The 23760-nt window shown below is 43.5% G+C and overlaps 2 protein-coding genes and 1 long non-coding RNA gene across 4 annotated transcripts in view; 1 reads left to right on the forward strand and 2 right to left on the reverse strand.

Moving 5' to 3' along the window:
- Positions 1-20: 20 nt before the first annotated feature.
- On the forward strand, positions 21-1889 carry mrps18b (mitochondrial ribosomal protein S18B). The gene is made up of 7 exons (XM_063185895.1): positions 21-156; positions 425-593; positions 701-798; positions 899-967; positions 1064-1130; positions 1238-1297; positions 1411-1889. The coding sequence occupies exons 1-7, from the start codon at positions 79-81 to the stop codon at positions 1611-1613; spliced, it is 744 nt and encodes a 247-aa protein (XP_063041965.1). The 5' UTR covers positions 21-78; the 3' UTR covers positions 1614-1889.
- Positions 1888-23760, reverse strand: part of LOC134436604 (uncharacterized) — a 265909-nt gene continuing 244036 nt past the window's right edge. The window contains exon 2 of the long non-coding RNA XR_010032235.1: positions 1888-2333. This is a non-coding gene — a long non-coding RNA (uncharacterized LOC134436604). The remainder of the gene's footprint in view (positions 2334-23760) is intronic.
- Positions 2408-23760, reverse strand: part of abcf1 (ATP-binding cassette, sub-family F (GCN20), member 1) — a 32435-nt gene continuing 11082 nt past the window's right edge. Inside the window, exons 19-27 of one of the 2 annotated variants that reach the window (XM_063185881.1) lie at positions 15742-15854; positions 12824-12995; positions 11804-11878; positions 11610-11680; positions 11486-11518; positions 10324-10492; positions 3572-3636; positions 3283-3355; positions 2408-2718 (exon numbers count right to left, since the gene is read on the reverse strand). In XM_063185881.1, coding sequence (XP_063041951.1) covers positions 2549-2718; positions 3283-3355; positions 3572-3636; positions 10324-10492; positions 11486-11518; positions 11610-11680; positions 11804-11878; positions 12824-12995; positions 15742-15854 — 941 coding nt within the window. In that variant the 3' untranslated portion in view covers positions 2408-2548. Of the gene's footprint in view, positions 2719-3282; positions 3356-3571; positions 3637-10323; positions 10493-10521; positions 10734-11485; positions 11519-11609; positions 11681-11803; positions 11879-12823; positions 12996-15741; positions 15855-23760 lie in introns of those variants that run through there. The other variant, XM_063185882.1, reaches the window with a different exon arrangement.

Below are 23760 nucleotides of genomic sequence, written 5' to 3' on the forward strand. Positions count from 1 at the left end.
AATAAGCAAACATTTTCAACCAATGACGAAGACTTCCGTTTCCGTCAACTTTGACCTCACGTTGTACATACAAGGAAAATGGCGGCCTCCGTGAGAAGCATTGGAAGGCTAGTTTATCGGACCAATTTGTTACATCAACATTTGCAAGTGGTTCGGGTATGTTTTCAAACAAATGTTTTCGCAATACTCATGTAGTGATCACCTCGTGATTTACGGGTCATAAATACGATTCAAGCAAGCATAATTTATGTTACCCAACCCGTTATCGATAGAGAGGAAGCATAATCTAGCTCTAGCAACATTAGCATCCTTGCCTGCCCTTTACTCGAGCTCTTCTGTGTGTTTTTTTGTGCGTTTGTGCATTTCCATGCTTTCCGGGATGGCTTAATAGACATTGTTGTTTTTTCCTTCTTTACGCTAAAAGGCAGGACACATTACAATACCTGGTATAAGATGCCACCAAGTCGGGATGCCCTGTGTGCAAGTCAACCGACAATTTTGCACCCCTGCATCATCAGAGAAAAACGTTGCTGACACTCTTGACGCTTTGTCTCGATACAAAGACAGACCGTGGGAATATTTGGAGAGCGAAGGTGAATGTATTTCCTATTGATTTAATATGCATAGCACTCAAGGACGATTATCTTACTGTTGCTCCTCTGGCTTGTTATTCACAACCGGGTTGCTTCTCTCATTGCAGAGTACATTGAACGCTATGGAACGAAGCCGGTTTGGTCCGACTACCGGAGGAATCATAAAGGGGGTGTTCCACCACAGAAAACACGCAAAACCTGCATTGTACGTGAGCTTGATTGGCAATTATGTGTTAATGTGCCAATTGTGTCCTCCAGGCACAATGATGTTTACCTTGTGGTTTGATCTTGTTTTATTTCTTCAGAGAGGAGATAAAATTTGTGGCAACCCCTGTCCCATTTGCAGAGACCCAAATGTCATTATTCACTACCAGGTCTGCCAGGTTTAAGTAACTTTCTTTTAATCATTGGTTCCCTACAAATAGAAGTGCAATGGTTTAATTACTTATGATCCTGTGTTTCTCCCACAGAATGTGAAGCTGTTACAACAGTTTGTTAGCCCGTACACAGGCTTGGTTTTGGATCCTACGCGAACAGGTACTAACACACATATTCTATATTTTTAATCGGAAGGACAATGATCCAGCTAAGTCGATACGGTCTGTACTCTCAAGAGAATAATTGTTTGTTTCCCTTAAATTCAGGGGTGTGCATGAGACAACAGAAGCACTTAAACAAGGCTGTGGAATCTGCCCGGGACCATGGTATTATTTTCCATTCTATAGTGCATACTTGTTAGATATGTATATTAATTTGAGATGTTCAATCCTAGATTTTGATATAATGCAAACTTTTTCTCTGTGTGTTCCTCCATTAGGTTTGATGTCCTTACAGGTGCCTCATGTGGACTTCTCTGGCCAGGACTACTCCAATTCCCATGGTGCAGTGGGATCTACGCCCCCGGCCCCCGTTCAGACTGGCGAGCCTTGGTATAACTGGTATGGCGCGCTCAATCCAGACGAACGGGAAGTGGCACGAGTTAAGAAGGTGTACAAAAATTACCTGAAGCAGCAGCTGTGACCTAGTGAGATGGAGGCATGACGGTTGTGTTCACCGTTGTATAATTGGGAATAAGAACGCGCAGAATCACATTGTTCTTTTGAATAACCTCTGAGTTGAATTTCCCCTCATCAGGCTCTGCTGGCTGTCACTCAGTTGTAATTGAATTCCCTCAAACCATTCAAAATATGTTCCCACTTTTGGTGGATTCCAAATTAGACCTTTTTAAGATGTAAGATTTGTGGAAATCTGATTGTGTTCTGCACAAATAAATAAAACACAGAAATGCATAACGTTTATGATGCAAAATCCATTTTTATTTGCTTTCACAATGAGTGTGGTATGGTACGTCCCATATAACAAGATGCAGCTGATGTTCTTAAGAGCTATAATGTCTATGTACCACAGGCAGACCCAACACGTGTACACATCACTGTGTGTACATAAATACCTGTATAGAATGTCTTTCATGACAGATTTAAAGTACATACATGATGCGGCCAAGGTCTTCAGCATGGCACCCTTGTATTCAGCCTTATGCTAATGTACAATTACTCCATGGGTGTACAGTCATATCAAGCTGGTTAGCTCATGGAGGAAGGTGAGGAGTGGTCGGTGTGCTATAATACATGATGGTATTCTCAATCCCCAACAGCGTAATTACATTTTGACTTATGGAAGTATTTATGAAGCCCTTTTTTTTGGTCAAGTGGCACGTTTTCTTATGGCCTTGATGGTTCCCTCAATACCCAGCAATCAGATAACTCAAAGACTACCCCCATAGTCACATGACCTGGGCTTTCTTAGAGTCGGCATACAGTTCACGGAAATCAGACATTTTATTAATTTGCAAAAGCAGCCAAATGCAGTACATCAGTCAAGTTGTTATATGGCCAGAGTTCATGTCAGGGCTTTTTTTTCTTGTTATTTTATTAATTTGCCAAGTAGTCGTGTGTTCAAGGATCGATGTTTTTGTTCACTAGCGTCTCCCCTAGGGACTCGAGAACCTCCCGCTTGTAGTCATCGAAGTCTCCGTCCACAGCGTTGATGCAGCGGTCCTCCACCACCCACAGCTGACAGCTTGTCTCCGTGATCAAGCGAGCGTCGTGGCTCACGATGATAACAGCTGGGAAACCAGGCGAAAATTGGCATTAATCAAAAGTATACAGTTTAGAAATGACTGGTTAATACCAGTAACAACAGCCGAATACAGGTCGTTGAAGGTGTCAATCATGATTGACAAGCACTGTATAAGAAACTTTTTAGACATGGCTAGCTCACAATGACCACAGCTGGGAAGAGGCTGACAATGGTAATTAAGAGTTAACAGTGGAATTCACTGCTTTGTTGTCTTTGCAATGGTAACACCAGTACAAAACCTCACACGGGTGTCTCCTGAATACAAAATGTCGATCCTGAACACAAAGTACCTGTACACAAAAAGTACATTGTACTTTTACTGGACAGTAAAAGTACAATGTGTCTTACGAAAGACGCCAGTGAGTTAAATTAGAAACAAATCCAATGAATCTTATACCATTAATCACTGTTTGCTTTGTTTCGATTTGAATGGATTAACTACTACAGCACCATTCTTTTGGCTAGAAATGGTAACTCCACAGCCTCTAAGTCTACCAAAACCAGAACACAAGATGATGTTGCATAACATACTGTATTGTAGAGAACATACCTCCTTTGTATTCATTGATGGCATCAGATAAGGCATCGATTGACTCAATGTCCAAGTTATTGGTGGGCTCATCCTATTGAACAGAAGAGGAGAACAACTTAAGATTCAACAATGGAGAAAGACATCACATTTGGTTACAGCAAATTCCCATATCCTGGTAAGCTCTATCTGGGCCCTGGGGATGTGAAAGCAAGATTCAACAATAGGTAAAGACATCAGATTTGGTTGCAACAAAGCACCTTAACCTAGTATCAATGGGATGTGAAAAAAACAAGGAGGTGAAACTCACCAGAATCAATACGTCAGGTTGCCTGCATGACAGCTCAGCAAACACCACTCTTGCCTTCTGACCTCCTGAAGAATCAGAATTAAACACAGATTGAAGCAACATGTACAATTGTTTACCTTTCCTTAACCCCTTAGTGCAGAGCCTGTTATAACCTTACTTTCACCAAATGTGTAATGGCTATGTATTAATCTGTTAAGTAATGTCATTGCAAAATGTAATTGTCATGGCAATGTTATAATGCAGTTGAGTATTCAGCAAACAGTGAATAGGCCCGCCGGCGACCCCATCTGCAGTAAGAGGCTGCAGAGACATGACAAAACTGACAGTAAAGCTGACCAAACACACAGTAGTACAAGTGCACTTCCTTGTGGATAAGCCAAAACATATACGGCCATAATGTACATACAACAATGAACTGAACTATACTATCATTTTCTTTTAGTGCTAACAAATTAGCCCTTTTCCCGGCAATGTCACATAAGTTCTGGTTTTATAGAAAACAGTGCTGTCTAAACCAGGATGAGAGATATTTTCGTTCAGGTATTTTTGTCTTTTGTATTTAATTTAAGTGAGTGCTACATGTATTTGCTTTTCGTATTACAATACTTGTTTCCTCTGTATTTGTATTTTCAAAATACAAAATCAAATCAAGATCAAATGGCTTGAGGTAACTAACATTGGGATGTACAAGCACCAGTGTTAATTTCGTCAACCATGACTAAAATATTTCGTCAAAGCCCTTTTTTGATTTTCGTCATTTAGACTAAGACTAAGACTAAATTGGGAAGGCAATGACTAAAATATGACTAAGACTAAAATTGATTTTCGTCATTGTGACTAAGACTAAAGGTTAAAACTGCTGACTAAATTAACACTGGTGTCATATAAAATAGAGAAAAAGAGAACCAGTGTGTGAAGACGTTTCATTCTGCACAGTGTGATATATGTTAAAAAGAGAAGCAGTGTGCGGAGAAGGTTTATTCTGTACAGTCAATGATACATGTTAAAAAGAGAAGCAGTGTGTGGAGAAGTTCTATTATGTACAGTGTTATGTACAGTGTGACTAAAATGACAAAAAATTGACTAAGACTAAAATTGATTTTCGTCATTTAGACAAAAATTAAGACTAAATTGGGAAGGCAATGACTAAAATATGACTAAGACTAAAATTGATTTTCGTCATTGTGACTAAGACTAAGACTAAATAAAAAAAAGCTGACAAAATTAACACTGACAAGCACTTGTGCAAAGAGCCAAAGAGGCAACCTAGATCATTACTAATCAGTGTTGCCAGATGTACAATAATTATCGTATTTGTACCATCATTTTGTCCTCTACCATCAAAAAAACATGAAGTACAATACTTTCAGAGTTGCCATTCAGTTCATTTAGATGCCTTGAAACAACAATTTGGGTCTTGTATGGTAATTTTCTCCCAAAAAACCCCCCCAAAACGATAATTTTGACGTCTTCAGGGTCTCCGCGGATCCTTAAAAAGTCTTATAAAGTCTTACTTTTAATATTTGTTTTTTAAGGTCTTATAAAGCATTATATTTCGCCAACTCGTGTGGTATTATATTTACGTGGGAGGTCTTATATTTCATCTGGGTAGCTTGAGTGTAAGAAAAAAGGTCTATTTTTTGACGCTATAAACCTTATTTAACCGGCATACGTCCCTTATCAAGATGCGGAAAAGTAGAGGAAACGGATCTGTGTTTGTGGCGCAGCGCAGCCCGCTGGCCACACAGCGGGGGGCAACCGCAGACCTGTGGGCGCAGCGTCTAGCCTACTTGCATGTTCTAGTAGAAACAGTCAAAAAAGTGGTCGAAAAAATATGAACGTGAATCGAGATGGGTAGATAGATGCACGTTCAGTGTAATGTGGCTTGAGGACAAGAAATAAAACGGTTAGCTGCTATCCAAAGCAACGTCGGAATATGAAGCTTGATGTTAACTGTGTCGGGAGGACGCATAGCCTAATCAGTCGTTGAGTGTAAGTTTTGAATGTTGTCTATCGTAAGCATGTTAGCCATGCCCTCGCGTTTGGGTAGAAGCGTTTGCTAAATGTAAAGGGTTCATTTCATAAAGTCCATTATGACCGTATTCGAAAATAATTGTTCCTTCATACAATAGCCTACACTTTCAAAATCGCCTCTAGATACGTGACAGGCTATTTGATGCCTCTGTCAAATGCAAAATGATTTCGTTAACATGATGGCAGCATGAGGAAGTGAGCGCGAGGCAATACGAAATCGGATGAGTAACAGAATATGTACGAAGCCAATGATCTGGCGAGGTGCGTAATGTCCAAATCGGTAACCAGATGGGCAACGGTAAACGCGCTAAATGCTTGTTATGGACATGCTGGAAATCGCTTCCAAGTTGTGCGCTGTTTCTTGCGCACATTCTAGAGAACAACTAACTACAGACAGGCTAAGCTCAAAGTAGAACGCTTGCTTCTGCTACCCGTCTCTGATAAAGCGAGCTGGAGGAGGAGGAACGGCACTCAGAGTAGTCATACATTTAACCCTTTTAAATAGCAAAGTGCATTCATCTATTTATCCATCAGAAATGATGAATTGTTGAGCCATTTTTAATGTGTACATTTAAAGGCATTTGATGAACATTCATCTGATTTTTCCATAGGCCGTCAAAACATGCGTGGGACCCTCAATTAAATGCCAGTTGTCAGTTAACTGACCATATGCATGCATGGTGTCTGTAGGCCTACAGATCAGTTACACCTTGCTACTGCTTACACTGTGTTTACCCTAGGCTACACTATAAAAGCACAGTAGTCATATAATATTGTTTATTATATATACTTATGTACTAGGCCTACATTTCATTATAGCAATGCAAACTAATAACATTAGCAATATTGCAATGCCTCACCCCGAGCGGTGGTCTTATATTTTATCATCAGAGGTCTTATATTTGTCTTAAAAAGTCTTATATTTGGTGATCCAAAATGTGAAGAAACCCTGGTCTTGGTACGATAATTCAGCATTTATCATCTGGCAAAACTGTTACTAACTCTGCTCCACTAAAGATAGCACTCTTAAGACCACAAATGGTGCATCAGTAAAACTTTGCAAGATACATGGCCACTTTCTAGTTTACTAAACACATACAGCACAAGAAACTTAGTTGTGCTGAAAGTTACCCAAGTGGCCCATTGTTTATACAGCCTTCTCCATAAATTACAAGATCTGAACATTATTGTGCATTCAATTATTGGAAATTGTGGTTATACAGGAGTTTGTGTGGCTCAAATATATTTTATTGTTGTTAAACTGAATCCAATCATTGCATTAATTTAACTGTTAGTCAAGTCTTACAAGTCACTGTTTGTGAAGCAAAGTAAGGAGAGACTCAAACCCGGACCTTATGGTATACCAAAAAGGGGCTCTGACCGCAACACCAAAGAGCCAGGCTCGTTGGCATGACAGTCAAGACACACCCACAACCCTAGAGATGATCACTCCATCTCCATCATTGAAAATACAAAATAGATACAAATACAAAATAAACTACCACAGATGTATTTTGTAACTATTTGGTACGGTTGACTGTTACGAATTTTGTATTGTATCTTTGCCCATCCCTGGGTTGAAGTTTAGGGATGCACCGATACCACATTTGTGAAAACCGTACAAGTACGAGTACCAGGCATGTACGAAATTCCGAATTGAATTGAGAATGACCCCAAAAATCAAATTCAATTCTTGAATTTCAATATGAATTGAATTGAAATTCCAAACAGGAAATGGAATTGCAATTCGAATTGGAATGGCAGGAAACTGAATTTCACAGAATTTAAATTCTAAGAAATTCAAAGCAATGACATAATACTGACACTAGGTGGTAGCAGGGATGGTCAGTATCTCGAATACTTCAATTAAAATACATTTCGAAATAGAACATAGTATTTTGAATTTTGTATTTCATGTCAGTGAATTACAAGTATTTGAAGTTTGTATCAAAATACTTCCCCCCCTGTATTTTGAATTTTCAAAATAAGAGAAAATACAATAGCCTACTTTCTCCTGAACAATGCAATTACATAGTAGGAACACGGATCAAATAGTATGTAAGTGATGCTTGTAGCTATAACTTATTGGAATGTAAACGTGTTTGTCTGGGAAAGGGGTGAAGGACTCCAAAGATTGACAGTTCAATTCCCAGGTAACATTGGCAGGTGAGTACCTGACTACGAGTTACTAAGGAATAACCAGCCTCAAAATTCGGAATTATTGAAAATATGCTGTTGGATAAAAAATCGCCACTCTTGATAAAATATCATCAATAATTGAAATTGCCATGCTAAGCACCAAAGGTGCAACCAGAGAGTGTTTATGGGTAGTATGAGTGAGGAATCTCGCGACTTTTTCCGGGTGGCACTGTCCACTAAGTGGCGCCATCCAGACAGCGCAGAGGAGCGCAGAGGCTGTTGAAATGAATGGGGTCCCATGGAGCTCAACCACGATGCTGCCATTGCTTTGGGAGAGAATTGGTATCATCGTTTCAATTTATTTTTCCAAAAGGCAGGATAGATTATCCTTTCAAACAGCACTTAGTTTGAATGTTTAAACTCGCTGGATCTTTGTAAAATACGACTTTATTGTCAATATGACGTCACGAGTGGCTTCACACACTGCGTTTGGATTGGTCGGCCGGCTGCATTGCTGAGATCACGACGGCCGTAAAGCAATTTTATTAGCAAGATGCTAGCGGAGCCTGACTCATAAATGCCAAAGCTGTAGGAAATCAGAAGGACATAACTCCCAGGTTATTGTACATTTCATTGAAATCCACATTGGTTTTTCAGAACTTACAGTAATATTGTCAAGTTTCAGCCGACAGCGAGCACAATGTCAAGTTATTAGCGCCAGCCTTATGAGCTCTGCTGTCTCGACAGCGCTCCCTAGGTGAACTGCAGGCACGGGTTGGAGGGCGAGATTCAACACTGTATGTAAACCCACTGTGGTGCAACCATGATCATTACTAATTCTGCACCATGCATCACCCACAAGATGGCGCTCTAAGGCCACAAATGGTGCATTAGTGACGCTTTGCAAGATGCGTGGACATAATTTACAAGATACACTTTCTTGTTTATTGAACTCACATACAGACCTTGACATATCTGTACCTTTTTTAAAATGCTAGTTGTGCCAAGTAGCCCATTGTTTATACAGCCTTCTCCATAATTACAAGAACTTAACATTATTGTTTGTTTAATGACTGGAAATAATGGTTACACAGGAGGTTGTGTGCTTTAAAGTAAGACTACCTTTTATTGTGTAATATAAGTGAATTGAATTGTTATTTTTTGTCATGCCATACAAGCCATTGAGTAGCGAAGGGAAATTGAGTTTCCTTGCTGAGACTCGAACCTTGAACTTCTGGCATGCAAAACTGGGGCTCTAACCGCTACACCAAATAGCTAGACTCATTAGCTTGAAAGTCAGGACACACCCACATACCTAGTTTCTGTTGTATTTTGTGTATTTGAAATGCAAAATACAGTATTTTGATTATTGATACATTTACTGTTATGTATTTTGTAATGTATTTGTAACATTGTATTTTGTTGTATTTTTGAAATACATTTAGTTGCGTCTTTGCCCATCTCTGGGTGGTGGTGTAAAATTCAAAGAAACTCAAAGTAATGACAAAATAAGAACACTATGTGGTGCTGTATATTTATAAGCATGTGTCTATTCCCGGCACTGCAAGGTGGGTGGGAAGAGTGAATTGTAGCCCCCTTAGGTCACCTGTTGGGCTGCTTCCTAGCAGTGCTTTAGGATTTGGGTAGGTAATTATTTGACTCTCGGGTTTTTTAACTTCCATTTTGAGTTAGTACAATGCCATTCTCTATTTTTCTGTAGACCTTAGGTGGTAATATTTACATACATTTTGGTACATAACAAATAAGAAGTGTGAAAGTCATCTGTAGGCCTTGCATAACAATAATTATTATACATGCAACTGCTGAAAATCACAATAGGGGCCTGCATGGTTTATACAACATTTACTAATCATTTTAAATACTGAATACATTTGTAGTTAAATTTATTAGCAATATATATTTTTGTTAATGCTATTGTACTTAGTTACACTGTTATTGTTGTATTTTATTATTTTGAAAACACAGAAGTTGTGTGTTCATCCACTTCCTGAATTGCAGTGAGTTTCAATTCCATTTTGAATTCCATTTCCTGTCATTCAAATTCAGTTCAATTCAACATCCTGTAGGGGTGGAGTCAATTCAATTCAAATTCAATTCCACTTCCTGAATTGAATTTAATTCAGAAATTCTGAATTTCGTACAAGCCTGACGAGTACATTAATGTGTGTACTTGCCGATACCGAGTACCGATACCGCTACCTTTTACCACCAAAATACAATGAAAATAAATGCATGGCCTTGTTTTTTCCACCTGTGATATTTTTATTGTCCATTTCCATGTGGATTTAAATAATAGTAAATGTATGAGGTGGCACTTTTTTCCATGCTACTTTCAAGTCCACAGAATGTGACAAGATTTTGCATTGTTTTGTGTAATAGCAGTATCGTTCCTGGTATCGGCAAGTGCTTGACGAGTACGAGTACAATGAGCAGTATCGGTGCATCCCTATTGAAGTTTATGCCCATGCCACTGCCAATGAAACGTAAGCGACCGAGGTCACGTGAAAAAAGGCCAATTGGTTGCCAAGTGATGCATGTATGTTGCTATGGTTGGTTACCGGAGAGTTTGGAGATCTGGATGGTGTGGGCGTGGCTCTCCAGGCCGAAGCGGCCCAGACACTTCCTGCTGTCCTGGTAGGGCAGGTTGAAGTTCCTCTGCAGGTACTCCGTGGCCGACTCCTCCATGTTCAGCTGGTCGGCGTACTGCTGGTTGAAGAAGCCCATTTTCTGGGAAGACGGAAGGTTATGGTTAACGCTAGGGCCACGTACAGGTGAAGTGAGGAGAGGCGAAATTCAGTGTTCCATTCTGACAGCTCAATTGTCATCAGGTCGCCACACTGGATCAAATAGAATGAAGCATTATGTTGCTGATTTGGTATGATTTGATATGTGATGTGATGGTTGACCGCCACAGGCGAAATTTGCTCCTCATTTGCATAATATTAAACTGGTTGAAGAAGCCCATTTTCTGGGAAGATAGAAGGTTACGGTTGAGTGTACGTACATTTTATTTTTTACAGCGCTTATCAAAGACAAGACATTCACAAACTCTCCCCATTGAGATGTTGAAACTTATCGAATTAAATTGGCTCCAATTAATGAGAGAATTTAAAATAGAGATGGGCATGTTGGCCAGACTTTTTTTTGTTTGGAATATATTTTGAAATATATTGTATATTATAGCTGGCAATATCAATAACCAGTTAAAACTTATCAAATGATATAGTGTGGTTATTTACCATGTTGAAATCGACTTTGTATGGAGCTTTGTTGTCCATTCAGATCACTGGATTAGTTTTGATGACATGTCAGAAAAATCACAAAGACACAATGTAGAACTATTTTCACAGTTATGATGGTGTTTGATACGATTATATCAGAGAGAGTAGAGAGAGAGAGGTTCCATTGGCCAATTGTTTCCGGGTTCTACTATTGCAAGGGGGAGGGGGGGAAATCCCCCTTTAGGCAGACCTAGGCAGACCTAAGGACTGTTCTATTCAATGCTAGGAGTATTATGACACGCCCCTTAAGGCAGACCGGAACCTGGTCATGTTAGGTGCCCATAGCAACCTATTACAATGGCATATCTCACTTAAAGAATCTCTGATTATATGGTGCTTGACGCACATTTTTCTTTGATTTTAAGTTCCTTTGCAATCTATGTTAGACTACCAGTTGTATAGCACACATACAGAAGACAACATACTATATATAACTCACCAAGCGATGGTTCTTCCTCATCTCTCCTTTTGTCTACAATAATGATACAAAGAGAGTTAGTGTCTTCGAATTATTTCACACAAGATGGCAATGTAAAAGAGGCAACTCTTCCCTTCCTACTTACAGGAGTCAACTTTCCAGTCAGAAGCAGCAGCAATGTACTCTTCCCAACTCCATTAGGGCCGACAATGCAAACTGAAAAAGAGAGTGTTGCATTACTATTAAATCATTTCCCATTACATTTATAAACACCCCTTGAAGATTTAATTGGCAGTATCTGATGTCAAGTATTCTAACATCTACAGTTAATGAACTTACTTCGGGATTCCAGGTCAATACCAAAGTCCACATTCTTAAATAGAGCCTTGTTTCCGTCGTACGTGAAGTCGACAGCTGGAAGAAACAATTTGAGGGGGCACATCAGTTTCTCCAAAACACTACACACACACTGGTGAGCATCAGGGCCAGAGACAAAAATATCACCATTTTAATCGGTCAATGGTTAGACTAGTGTGATACACATGAATGGCCATCCAAGTACTTTGCTCATGAATGTGTGTTACGCCCCTTTTTGGGGGAAAGCAAACCGAATGTCTCATTAACTTATATGCTACATCGGCTAGCATAAATGAACACAGTCCATGCTTCAGCCACGGCTTTTTGGCTATATTATTTGAACAGCCGGCAACACAAGTTTTCGGCATGTTGAGTGTGAACAACGGTAGTCTACAGGTCCGTGTGTTTCGTTTATTCTTTCCCAACACCACTATTTGATTTGCATTGGCTTCCCCCCCAATGTTTCCCCCCAAAAAAGGGCATAACGCACATGGCACACGTCACACCGTTCATGTGTATAATAACAGACAACTAGGAGGACCCACATGCACATGATTGGGCATCAGAACAGAGTGATTTTTTAAAAACCTATGCCATTTCATATGGGCAATGGATGGGGAGAGAGAGTAATTATTTCATGTTAAAACTGGAAGCACCCAGAGAGTGCAAACCTCCACCAAGACCATGGGGTTATACCACATTTTTTCATTCCAAGTCTTTCTGCCTTGGTTTTTTTTTAGTTAGAAACTGGAATGTCAACATTCGCCATATCCAGCAAAGGTGAAGATCTTTAAAAAAAAATCCTGTATCCGGATTGTGACCCAAATCACCACCAAAATTCAATCACTTCTTTCTTTTGTCACTTCCAACAACTCCAACAAAATGTCATCAAAATCCAATCAGTCCATAACTTTTTGAGTTATCCTGCTGACAGACAAACAGACAGACAGACGGACGGAGGGAGGGGTGGGACAACAACAACAACTAGGGTGTCTCTCTCACCGTGCAGTCCGAGGATGGGTGGCGAGAGGGGCGGTGGGTTGGGGAAGGTGAACTTGACTGTGTACTCCCGGGGCCTCTTGAGCAGCTCAGGGGCCTCCAGGCTCTCCTCCTCCTGGCCCTTCTTCTTGCCCTTCTGCTGCTTCCGCGTCAGGGCCTCTTTGGTCTGCTTCTCCTGGAAAAGGATAGAGGCGATGGAGAGGGAACGAGTTTTAAATATGTTTTTAAAGAAATGTGTTTTTAAAGAAATTTGGTCTGCGATTAAGTGTAACAGCGTTAGATAAGCAATAAGCAATAAGCCACGAGAGGCCGTGGGTTACGCTCGATTGATAACGGCCAAGGGGAGTGGGGCACGGCGCGAAGCGGAGTGCCGTAAACGTCCCCTTGCCCGTTATCAATAGAGCGTAACCCACGGACTCAAGTGGCTTATTGCTTATCTAACACTGTTACACTTAATCGCAGACCAAATTTCTTTAAAAACGCTTTAATGACAATTCATTTAATCCGCGACGAGTTGACAAGTTGACAAGTTGAGGAAGTGATTGTGGTTACCCCGGCAACGTTACTCGGTGTGCGTGCGTGCGTTGCGCAGCCAGAAAACACACTTTGCTACAAAAACTCAGCAAGGGGTGATAAACACTGCAGCAATGAAATGTCTTTGCAATCACACTGATACCCCAACCACAGATGGTGCAAAGATGTGCTCTTCTTGCAGACTCCCTACCCCAACTGCAACATATTCTCATCACCGACGTAGATGCGCTGGGTCTAACTTGGACGCGCATAGAATCGTCATGTGAAAGGTGTAGGTTTACACTCGATTGACCACAGCTATCAGCCAATCCGAATCGAGTACCGGACCGCACAGTGTTAGATTGGTGCTTTTTTTTTGGTGCTTTTTTTCTTAACAATGTTACTCCTGCTGCACCCCACTAATTTGTCTGCAGTAAAAGTCGTTAAGGCCTCGTTTAGGGAGCCCAAAAAGTGTGGATGCAAGTGCACCACTGCATCCCCAATTCCGGCACCTATGGATAGAGGCAGTGGCGGATTTAGCAATTTGGGGCCCCTACGAGGCCTTACTTTTGACAAGGAATGGGGAATAACCCATTGGTCTGGGGGTCCTGCAGTTGGAGGGGCACATGGCAGTTTTAGGACCTTCGCACATCTCTAACGACAAAAGTGCGCAAAAGGAGTACTTCTCAGCCAATGTTCGATTCCACCATTTATAATACAACCCTGCCGCTAACGTCCCCAACCAATTACGGCAGAGTTCTATTTTATCAGAGCCGCCTATTGATCATCCATGGGGTGAAATTGGCCATTTATTATTTATAGCACGTGAGTGCCAGTGTGCGGGGAGTAACCGAAAATGTCAGAACCGACAGGGCTCCTCAGTGCTGTTGTAACCAGTGTGTGGAGGCCCTTGCGTTCTCAGTCAAGTTTGTTCACCCCTGTAGGAAACCAATCCTCTGGAAAAGTGTCTGAAGATTCCAATTTATTAGTGTTTTAAGTTGCCAGAAACTGAACTTTTAGCAACATCTTCAAGCACAGATAAATGTCCAGTTGGTTACAACTAAGCTCAGATCCTTTGGGTATTGCCAGACATGTCAGATGTATAATGTCAAAAAAATGAACCAGGGTATTGGGGACTTCCTTCAGTGACGTTGTGGAACTGTAACCCTGGGCATTGATTCCACCCCGAGCTAGCATTGAATTACCTGTGTGCTAGTTATTTCCCTTTGACAAAGATAGAGCTAGGAAAGAGTTCTTAACCACATTCTGCCCAGCTTGGCATCTTCATTGTGGGCCGTGACTGCCAAAGGCAACCAAACACCAAATGTATACAAAGGGCGCCTATACTACAAAGCTGGTTCAGGAGTAAACCAGGTTAAGAGGTAAATCACCTAATAGAAGACCCCAGAGTCCTCATTTTCTTAAGAATTTACTCCTGAACCAGCTTTGTAGTATAGGCCCAGGATGTCCTCTCCATTATCCTAACTCCCGTCCTCCCTTGTGCTTGTGGCTTCATGATGACATCTCAAACAACTCCCGATTTCCGTCGCGAAGTTCATCACATGGCTGACAATTATTCCTCCCTAAATTAAGCTCCACAAATTTAAGACATTTGGGTTGAAAATTTAAGACAAAATAAGACTGTTCAAGGCCTTATTTGGCGAAAATGAAATTTAAAACTTTTTAAGACTTTTTAAGGGCCCGCGGCCACCCTGAATATGTCATATGACGATAGAAGTTCAATATCTCGGAAAAAACGCAATTCAAAAAGGTAATTGTCTCCTTTGCAAGCAGTATGTTGAAAGAGGAGAAGCCCCCCAAAAGTTGTCGTGCCTAGGCTGACAGAGGGAAAACGTTATGGTTTTGTCCCACAGAGGTGAGGTATCGACGAAGCGTGAGGCCACAAGTACAAGTAAAGGATGGGAGTTTGGATATTGGAATGGATAAAACAATTAAAGGACCACTTCAGTCAATTTCAATATGCTGTTGTATTGCTCACGCTACCCTTGACTTGTCAGTACTACCCGGTGATGCCACATTTTTCGGCTCAGCCCTTTCCGAGATGTGAGGTATTCTAATGGGGGCAGTGTTGGTTTACATTTAAAAAAAAGTTAACATAGGCCTACTCAAAATATTTTCCCAAAAGGTACCGCTGTTTGCTAGTTGTCTGCTGATGTTGCATAACCTTTTGGATGTTTTTGGGAATAAATAAAAATGTTTTTTTGATATGTAAACAAACAGCTGCCCCCATTACAATGACCAGGATCTCGGAAAAGGCTGAAGAAGAAGAAAAAAAACCTCAGGTACTGACAAGACCAGGGTAGTATGAGCAGTCAATTTCAACATGCAGTTGTAATGAAGTTATTCTTTAACAGGACAAGGAATATGTTGGTTGACTGAACACTTACAGCCTGTTTTGTTGACTTTCCTCCAGCCTTCAGGTCTTTGAGTTTCTTCTCTTGTTTCTCATACTGCTTCAGAAGCTCCTTCTGCTTCTGCACGTACATCTTCTTGAAAGTTACTAAAAAATAGATAAATCAAAAATACAATAAATACTTATTTAAGACGTTAACAACAACCACGGTGAAAAGTATGTTTTAGTATTGTAACTTTCATAAAAAATAAAGCAACCATTAGACATTTTTATCTTTAGCAAATTGTCTTGGATGTTATCGGGTTGGAATGACAAGCTTGTCAATGTAGTTCCTAAACAGACACAAAGCAATTTCATAAGTGGCGTTCACCTTGTTACACGCTGATCAACCACTACACGAAAAAGTTTAAAAATTTAAAAACATTAGTTTTAATTTTAAACTTAGTGTCTCTTTTGCACATTGTCATTTGGTGGAGGGTAAGCCAACACACGGGTGATAAGATGTAACACAGCACAGCTGATTAGGTGGGTGGGGCACTCACCTGGCTTTAGTGTACTTGCTTTCCGTTGGCTGTTATAGTCCAAGAAATACGTATAAACGGGAGCGTGCACGCACAATGACAACATCAAATTTGAATGCTGGAAGAGCGGCGCACATCACCGGTAAGGTGCTGGGTTTACTTTCTCTCGCTGGTTTTGTTTAACTACTTGATCGTCAGCTGCTGTCCTTTATCTGGTCAGAAGTTAATAACTTTGTCACTATGGTCGCTTAGCTAGTGCATTGTTTTAATCCGCCGATTAATGTTAAAGTTAACTTGACTGGTTTGCCGGTATGATCGTTTGAATGGAAGCGCTATTGCACTTACTTCCTGATTCGCATTGCATTCTGGGTACTGTAGTCGAGCCGTAGTCATAGTTGTTTCCTGTAACGCATGATGGGAGATGTGGTTCACTCACTTGGCTTTTGTATATGGGCTCTTGTTTCTGCTACTTTGAAGCTGATAATTGTAGTGATGGCTTTGGTGTTTGTATGTATCGAAATTGATTAAGTGTAATGTCTGTTGTTGGTGATGCAAAATAGCTGTTGTGCATTCTATTGTTGATATTTATGGATCTTGTTTATACTTTAAAGAATTAATTATTTATAGAAACTGCAGATATTTATTCAGTAATTGCTGAAGCTTTATGGTAAATTTGTATTTGTTATTTATATATACATTTAATAATATAGCATCTAATGGATAGCACAATTTTTGGTGTATTTTCTACAGGTTTATAACCTGCTGCTGCTGCTGATGCCGTGTTTACAAGTGTGAAAGAAAATAAACAACATTTGGACACAGAGTTATTTCCAAAGTCTCGCTCTTCTAGCGCCCTCTTCGGTGGGGACAAAATAACAAAAAACCGAACAGTTATAAACCGAGGTGCCGTAACGAAAGAAGAGGAAGACAACAAGTCAAATATCCCTCAAAATAAAACTTCACCTCTACAAACATTCAAAATATCAACAAAAGGAAAATGGATTCCGCTGAAATAACAGAACTAAAAGGGAAACGGTCCTCTGCTCAAGCAGCATTCACCAGACGCGCAAATAAGCTGTCTCTCACTGCGACCATCATGGAAAAGGGAGCAATTATTGATGAGATGCGTGCACTCAGCGCTGATTTCAACAGAATGCACGACACTGCACTAGCTTTCTTGGAGGCCGTGGAAGATGTGGAGGGCAGTGAAGAGGAGGCTAGGAGGACTAAAACAAGAGTTGAGCAGTGTGTCTCTGTCTATGGTGACACAATGCAGCTCACCAGGGACATCTTGTACAACAAATTTGCAAAGTGTGAAATTCAGCTCCACATAGAAGGAACCGAGGAGAAATGCAAAGAAGTGGAGAATGCTAATATTGCAGAGATGCCAGAGCATGAGTTTGACGCCCTGCGTGATGGCCTTCTCGAAGGAATCCATGAATTAGAGCCGAAAGTCCTAACCTGGGAACGGCTCGTCTCTGACAAAGTGACTCACCACAAGCAGACAATCTTCAAGCTCAAAAGCAGAGCACGGGACTGGGAGCTGAATTGGAAAAAACTTAGCCGCATGCCCAAATCAGAGCCTGCTGCGGCAGGGATACAGCCAATGATGGACCAACCGAGCGTCTCAGTAGCCTCGCCCTCGCCATCGCCTAGCATGCAGACCATCTCCAAGCCACAAATCAGCCTCGAACGAACCCGGCTGCCTGTTTTCTCAGGAGATATGACGGATTATTACCGTTGGAAGGCCGAGTGGGCTGAGTTGGAACAGCTAGGAAACCCAATGAGAACGGCTGGAGTGACACGGTTCCACCTGCTGGCAAGCCTAAGTGATCGCGTCAAAAAGGACTTGGTTCTGTCCAGCTGTTCAAGCCCTGATGAGATGTTCAAGCGCCTTGACAACCGTTTCGGAAATAAGGCTAGGATCGTCCTTAAAATTGCTGAGGATATTGAAAGCCTACCTCCTGTGAAGGGGAACAATCCCCGGAAGGCGATCGAACTAATCCAGGCTGTGGAGAGGGCCCTGAGCAACCTAGTCATACTTGGAGAGGAGGACATCTTGAAGAACAGGCTTGTAGCACAGTCACTGGAACGGAAACTACCCAGCTCACTTAAAGAAAAGTGGATTGAATACAAGGCGGAACCCCTGCATGGATTCACCCCCCAAACTCACTTTGACTGTCTGCTGCTGTACCTCCAGAAACAGGAGGCGGTACTGGAGGAGCTCGACCAGCTTGATGAGAGCCTGAGAGAAGGAAACCCTCCGGCAAAATCATCGTATGTGGATAGGTCTGCCAAAAAGGCATTCTCCAAAGCCACCTCTGGCCAAAAGGGCTACCAGCCACAAGCTTGCACGGCCTGCTCTGACGCATCCCACGCGGGTAGGCTCTTTGCATGCACTGCGTTCCGAGGAATGGATCTGCCAAGCAAGAAAAGCCATCTCGATGCAAACAAGCTGTGCTCTCAGTGTCTTGGACCCCACTCTCAATCTGTCTGCAACAATAAAAAGTTTGTCTGCACCAAGGCAGACTGCAGATCCGAAGAGCCCCACCATTACCTGCTGTGCTCCAGATCCATGCCCCTGGAAAGTGCCAGGAAAAAATCAAATGGAAAAGGCCTTGGCCTGACCAGCCACCAGGAGGAGCTATTGGCAAAAGTTACCCCTGAGCTCCGGGATGAATTCCGGAAGGCTTTCTCAAATAAGACGACCTCTGCCATAACCTGCTCTGCTGGGAAAGCGCCCTTAGAGTATCCAGTGGTGATGATGCTCCTGGAAGTCACGACCAACTCCGGTCAGCTTATCGGGACATTGCTAGATCTCGCCTCCGACACCAACTATATCACTCATTGTGCCGCCCAAAGGCTTGGGTTGAGTGGTGAGAGCATTCGCCTAATGGTACATGGTGTCGGAGGCATGACCAAAACGGTCAAAACCAACCGATATTCCCTTCGGCTGCGAGTGAAAACTGCTAAAGGCACAGTAGCTGAACATAAGCTACTCTGTTATGGGCTAGAGAGCATCGCCGAGGTTAGCCACCCAGTCACCCCAGCACAACTCCAGAAAATCTTCCCAGGTGTTGCTGCGGCAGATCTTGCTAGGCCTGAGACCATTGACCTCCTAATCAGCCACAGGGAGGGTCGTCTGGTTCCTCAACCGTTAAAGAGGGAGGGTGATCTTGTCCTCTGGGATGGGCCGCTCGGCAAAACAGTTGGTGGCACTCACCCTGACCTTTTCGAAAGCGTGGACTTAACACTACACCAGTCCGAGACCCACTTCGCTCGAACAATGAGGACCTCTTCAAGGCTTTACAAGGAGATTCTTGTTCCAGCCGAAGACCTTCCACCGACTGCTTTCAGCAACACAGCTGCCACGAACAAAGAAGTGTTCGAATGGTTCAAGTGGGATAGCATCGGGGCGGCATGCAACCCAAAATGCGGGAGCTGCAAGTGCTTTCCGGGTGGCCAAGAAATGACCCTTGGAGAAGAAAGGGAACTTGAGAAAATCAAAGGCTGTCTCTCGTATGTCTTGGCTGATAAGCACAGTGATACTCCTCACTGGGATGCAGCTTACCCGTGGAATGTCAACCCTGCAAGACTGCCAAATAACCGCCAAGCTGTGGAAGCAACTTTCAGAAACACTGAGGCCCGGCTAGCTAAAGAACCACTGTGGAAAGCTGCATACGGAGAACCAATCAATGACATGGTGGCAAGAGGAGCCGCTGTCAAATTCACCAGGGAACATATCAAAGCTTGGAACGGGCCAGTGTGGTACATCAGCCACCTGTTCGCGCCCAATCCCCACTCCAGCTCCACGCCAGTGAGGATAGTCTGGAACAGTAGCCAGGAGTTCAAAAGGATGAGTTTGAACAACCTACTCCATAAAGGCCCTGATGTTCTTAATCCCATCCGAGGAGTCCTGTTGAGATTTAGGAGTGGTCTCTACGCAGCCCTCGGCGACGTCAGAAAGATGTACAACTCGGTGTGGCTGAAAGATCAGGAGGTACACCTCCACCGATTCCTCTGGAGGGACGACCCCAAGGAAGAGATTGGTGAGTTTGCAGTTGTAAGAGTCAATATTGGTGACAAACCTGCTGGCTGCATCGCCCAGGTAGCCATGAGAGAGACCGCCAACCTGCCCCAGTTCGAATCCATGATCCCAGAGCGCCGCATTCTGACAGAGGACTGCTACGTTGACGATATTTTGACGTCCCATAATGACCTCCAAGTACTTGCCAAGATGACTGAGGGAGTCGAGGAAATACTCAGAGCGGGTGGCTTCTCACTCAAGCCGTGGGTCCTCACTGACCAAAGTGGGAGGAAGGAAGAACCTGATTGTCCCAGAGCAACAGAGCCCAAGAGCCTGGTACTCCCTAATCAGATGCGAGACGAGGAAAGTAAGGCACTCTGTCTAGGTCACGAGCCAGACTCCGACAAGCTCCGCCTGCTCGCCTCTGTGAATTTTTCGAAACGGAGAGGAAAAATGAGAACAGGGCTGGACTTACAAGAGGAAGAGGTTCGTGCTAACACCCCTGACCCTCTCACCCGCCGAGTGCTGCTAAGCCAAGTCGCAGGGTTTTACGACCCTATTGTCTTAGCCTCACCCATCAAGCAAAGGGGTGTGATGCTGGTGAGAGAGTCCTTTCAGGAGGCTGGGAAAGACCGTCCTGTCAAAGACACCTGGGACGACCCCCTCTCACCGCATCTCAGGGAGGCTGCAATAACCCTCTTCGAGCAGTGCGTACGACTCGGCAAGGTGAGGTTCACTAGAAGCCTCACTCTCCCTGGAGCCATAGGCCGCCCCATGGGCATCACTTTTTCTCTGACGGCAGTGAAGCTTCATACGGAGCCGTTCTCTACCTCCGCTGGGAGACCGCTGATGGAATCATTGTCAGGTTAGTCGAGTCAAAGGCCAAACTAACCCCACTAGACCAAAAGGGTGATGCCATCAAAGCAGAGCTGTGCGGGGCTGTCTTCGCAACTCGCCTGAGGTCCTACTTCGAAAAGCACTGCTAGATCCAAGTCGACAAGTGGGTCCACATAGTCGATAGCCAGACCATTCTTGGAGCTACCCAGAAGGATAGCTATGGCTATCAATCCTTCTTTGCCAATCGGGTAGGGGAAATCCAAAAAGCTGGGCCCATCGACAGCTGGAGATGGGTTGAAGGGAAGGCAAACATTGCTGATCTCATCACAAGGGGTGCAATCCCTGAGGACCTTGCAGAAGGATCTGCATGGCAGGAAGGCCCTGGATTCCTAAAACTCCCCTTTGAAGAATGGCATGGGAAAACAGCTGGAGAAGTTATCTCCTCAGTCACTGGAGATGTTGCAGCGCTTCAAAGGAAGGCGTTCTCTGCAACAGTCATGTCCGCCACAGTTCAGCCCTGGGAATGGCCCGCCCAAAACATCATCGCTCTCGTGGAACTAGTTGAACCAAAAAGATTCAGCTCTCTGACATGTCTGTGTGGTGCTCTTGGCTGGCTGAAGAGAGCAGTTGACATCTGGCTGAGCAAACGCACCCAGACCTCAGGAGCCCTAAAGTGGGAGGCAAAAACATACCTCTCAACTGACGAAAGAGCTGCCGCCTTCAACTTCTTGGCCCTCGAGGCCCAACACAACGTCAAGTTTCAAGACGCAACACTTGATCGCCTGGTCGTTCAAAAAGATCCCACCACGGGTCTACTTGTCTGTGGAGGAAGAGTCCAGTCGTTGGACGAGGATAAAGTGTCTGTACCACTGATCCCATACCAGTCATAGCTTGCATCCCTTCTGGTCAACGAAGCCCATGAAGAAAATCACGAGGGCATCGCTGCAACTCTTCTTTGAGCACGGAAAAAGGCTTGGATAATGCAGGGACGAAGACTTGTCAAAAAGGTGCAGAACAATTGCATTATCTGCGCAAAGCGTAGAGCCAAAATGTGCCAGCAAGTCATGAGCGACCTGCCCCCAGAACGCACCCAGAGAGCTTGCCCTTTCGAATTCACCACCCTTGACCTCTTTGGCCCCTTTGAGGTCAAGGATAGTGTGAAAAGAAGGACGTCAAAGAAAGTGTGGGGGATTGTATTCTGCTGTATGGCCTCCAGAGCAGTCCATGCGGACCTCACTGATGACCAGTCAGCAGAAAGCTTCCTCCTGGCCTACACCCGGTTTGTCGCCCTGAGGGGGCATCCAAGGAAACTGTGGTCCGACCGGGGGACGAACTTCATCGGCGCCAAACCAGCTCTACAGCAGTTCTACAAGCATCTGGATTGCCTGCAGACCTTGTCCATCGAAAATGTGGCTGCAAGACATGGAACCGAGTGGAAGTGGGAGTTTCACCCGGCAGATGCACCACATAGGAATGGAGCTGCAGAGGCTGCTGTGAAGCTTCTGAAAAGGGCACTCATGAACCTCGGCGGGACCACAGGGTCCTTCACATGGGGAGAGCTACAAACACTCCTTTACCAGGCTGCCAACCTAACCAATGAACGACCAATCGATGCCAGGGCTCAAGAGCAGGAGAGCTCCATCGAGTACCTGACGCCAAACTCCCTCATCCTGGGTCGGGCAACGATGGCTGGAGACACCTCTGGCCTTGACCTGGAGACCCATTCCTGGCGCCGGTTGCGGGCTATCCAAATTGGGGTGGATCGCTTCTGGGCCAAGTGGAGGGAGCTTGCTGGCCCAAATCTCTTCATTCGGCAGAAATGGCATCAGTCCGAGAGAAACGTCAGAGTCGGCGACCTTGTCTGGGTAGCTGACCCAAATGCCCTGAGGGGTCAGTTCCGCCTGGGCAGAATTCTCTCCGTCTACCCTGACAACAAGGGGATCGTCCGAGATGCCGACATCACAACTTGCACTGGCATTCCTGCATCACAGTCGAGCAGCTGCAAGAAGAGCAGCTCTCCTTTGCCTACGACTGTGATAAAGAGGGATGTAAGAAGGCTCGTGGTCCTTCTTCCGGTGGAGGATCAAGGTCCTCTGCCTTAATCTGACGTAGTGGTGCACGCCGAACGCTGCCACTATGTTCAGCACATGCACACACATGCATACATGCACGTACATACTCATTGCACATCATGAAGAGCCGCAAATCTGCATCATGCACAAAAAAAAAAAAAAAAAAACAAAAAAAAAAAACACACACACACCCTGAAAAGAACTTTGAAGGACTCTTAAAGTGAGAAATTAAAATTATGACTTCATTGGATCTTGCGATCATTCAGTCAAGTGGGAGGTGTTTTGCACATTGTCATTTGGTGGAGGGTAAGCCAACACACGGGTGATAAGATGTAACACAGCACAGCTGATTAGGTGGGTGGGGCACTCACCTGGCTTTAGTGTACTTGCTTTCCGTTGGCTGTTATAGTCCAAGAAATACGTATAAACGGGAGCGTGCACGCACAATGACAACATCAAATTTGAATGCTGGAAGAGCGGCGCACATCACCGGTAAGGTGCTGGGTTTACTTTCTCTCGCTGGTTTTGTTTAACTACTTGATCGTCAGCTGCTGTCCTTTATCTGGTCAGAAGTTAATAACTTTGTCACTATGGTC

This window comes from Engraulis encrasicolus, chromosome 20 (genome assembly GCF_034702125.1).
Source record: "Engraulis encrasicolus isolate BLACKSEA-1 chromosome 20, IST_EnEncr_1.0, whole genome shotgun sequence".
In the NCBI taxonomy this organism is placed as follows: Eukaryota; Metazoa; Chordata; class Actinopteri; order Clupeiformes; family Engraulidae; genus Engraulis; species Engraulis encrasicolus.

What these genes read in the sequence shown, in the direction of transcription:
- mrps18b (XM_063185895.1), top strand. Translation starts at nt 79, where the DNA reads ATGGCGGCCTCCGTGAGAAGCATTGGAAGGCTAGTTTATCGGACCAAT. An exon ending in GGAATATTTGGAGAGCGAAG is followed by an intron (nt 594 to 700) that starts GTGAATGTATTT and finishes CTCTCATTGCAG; the next exon opens with AGTACATTGAACGCTATGGA. An exon ending in ATGTCATTATTCACTACCAG is followed by an intron (nt 968 to 1,063) that starts GTCTGCCAGGTT and finishes TTTCTCCCACAG; the next exon opens with AATGTGAAGCTGTTACAACA.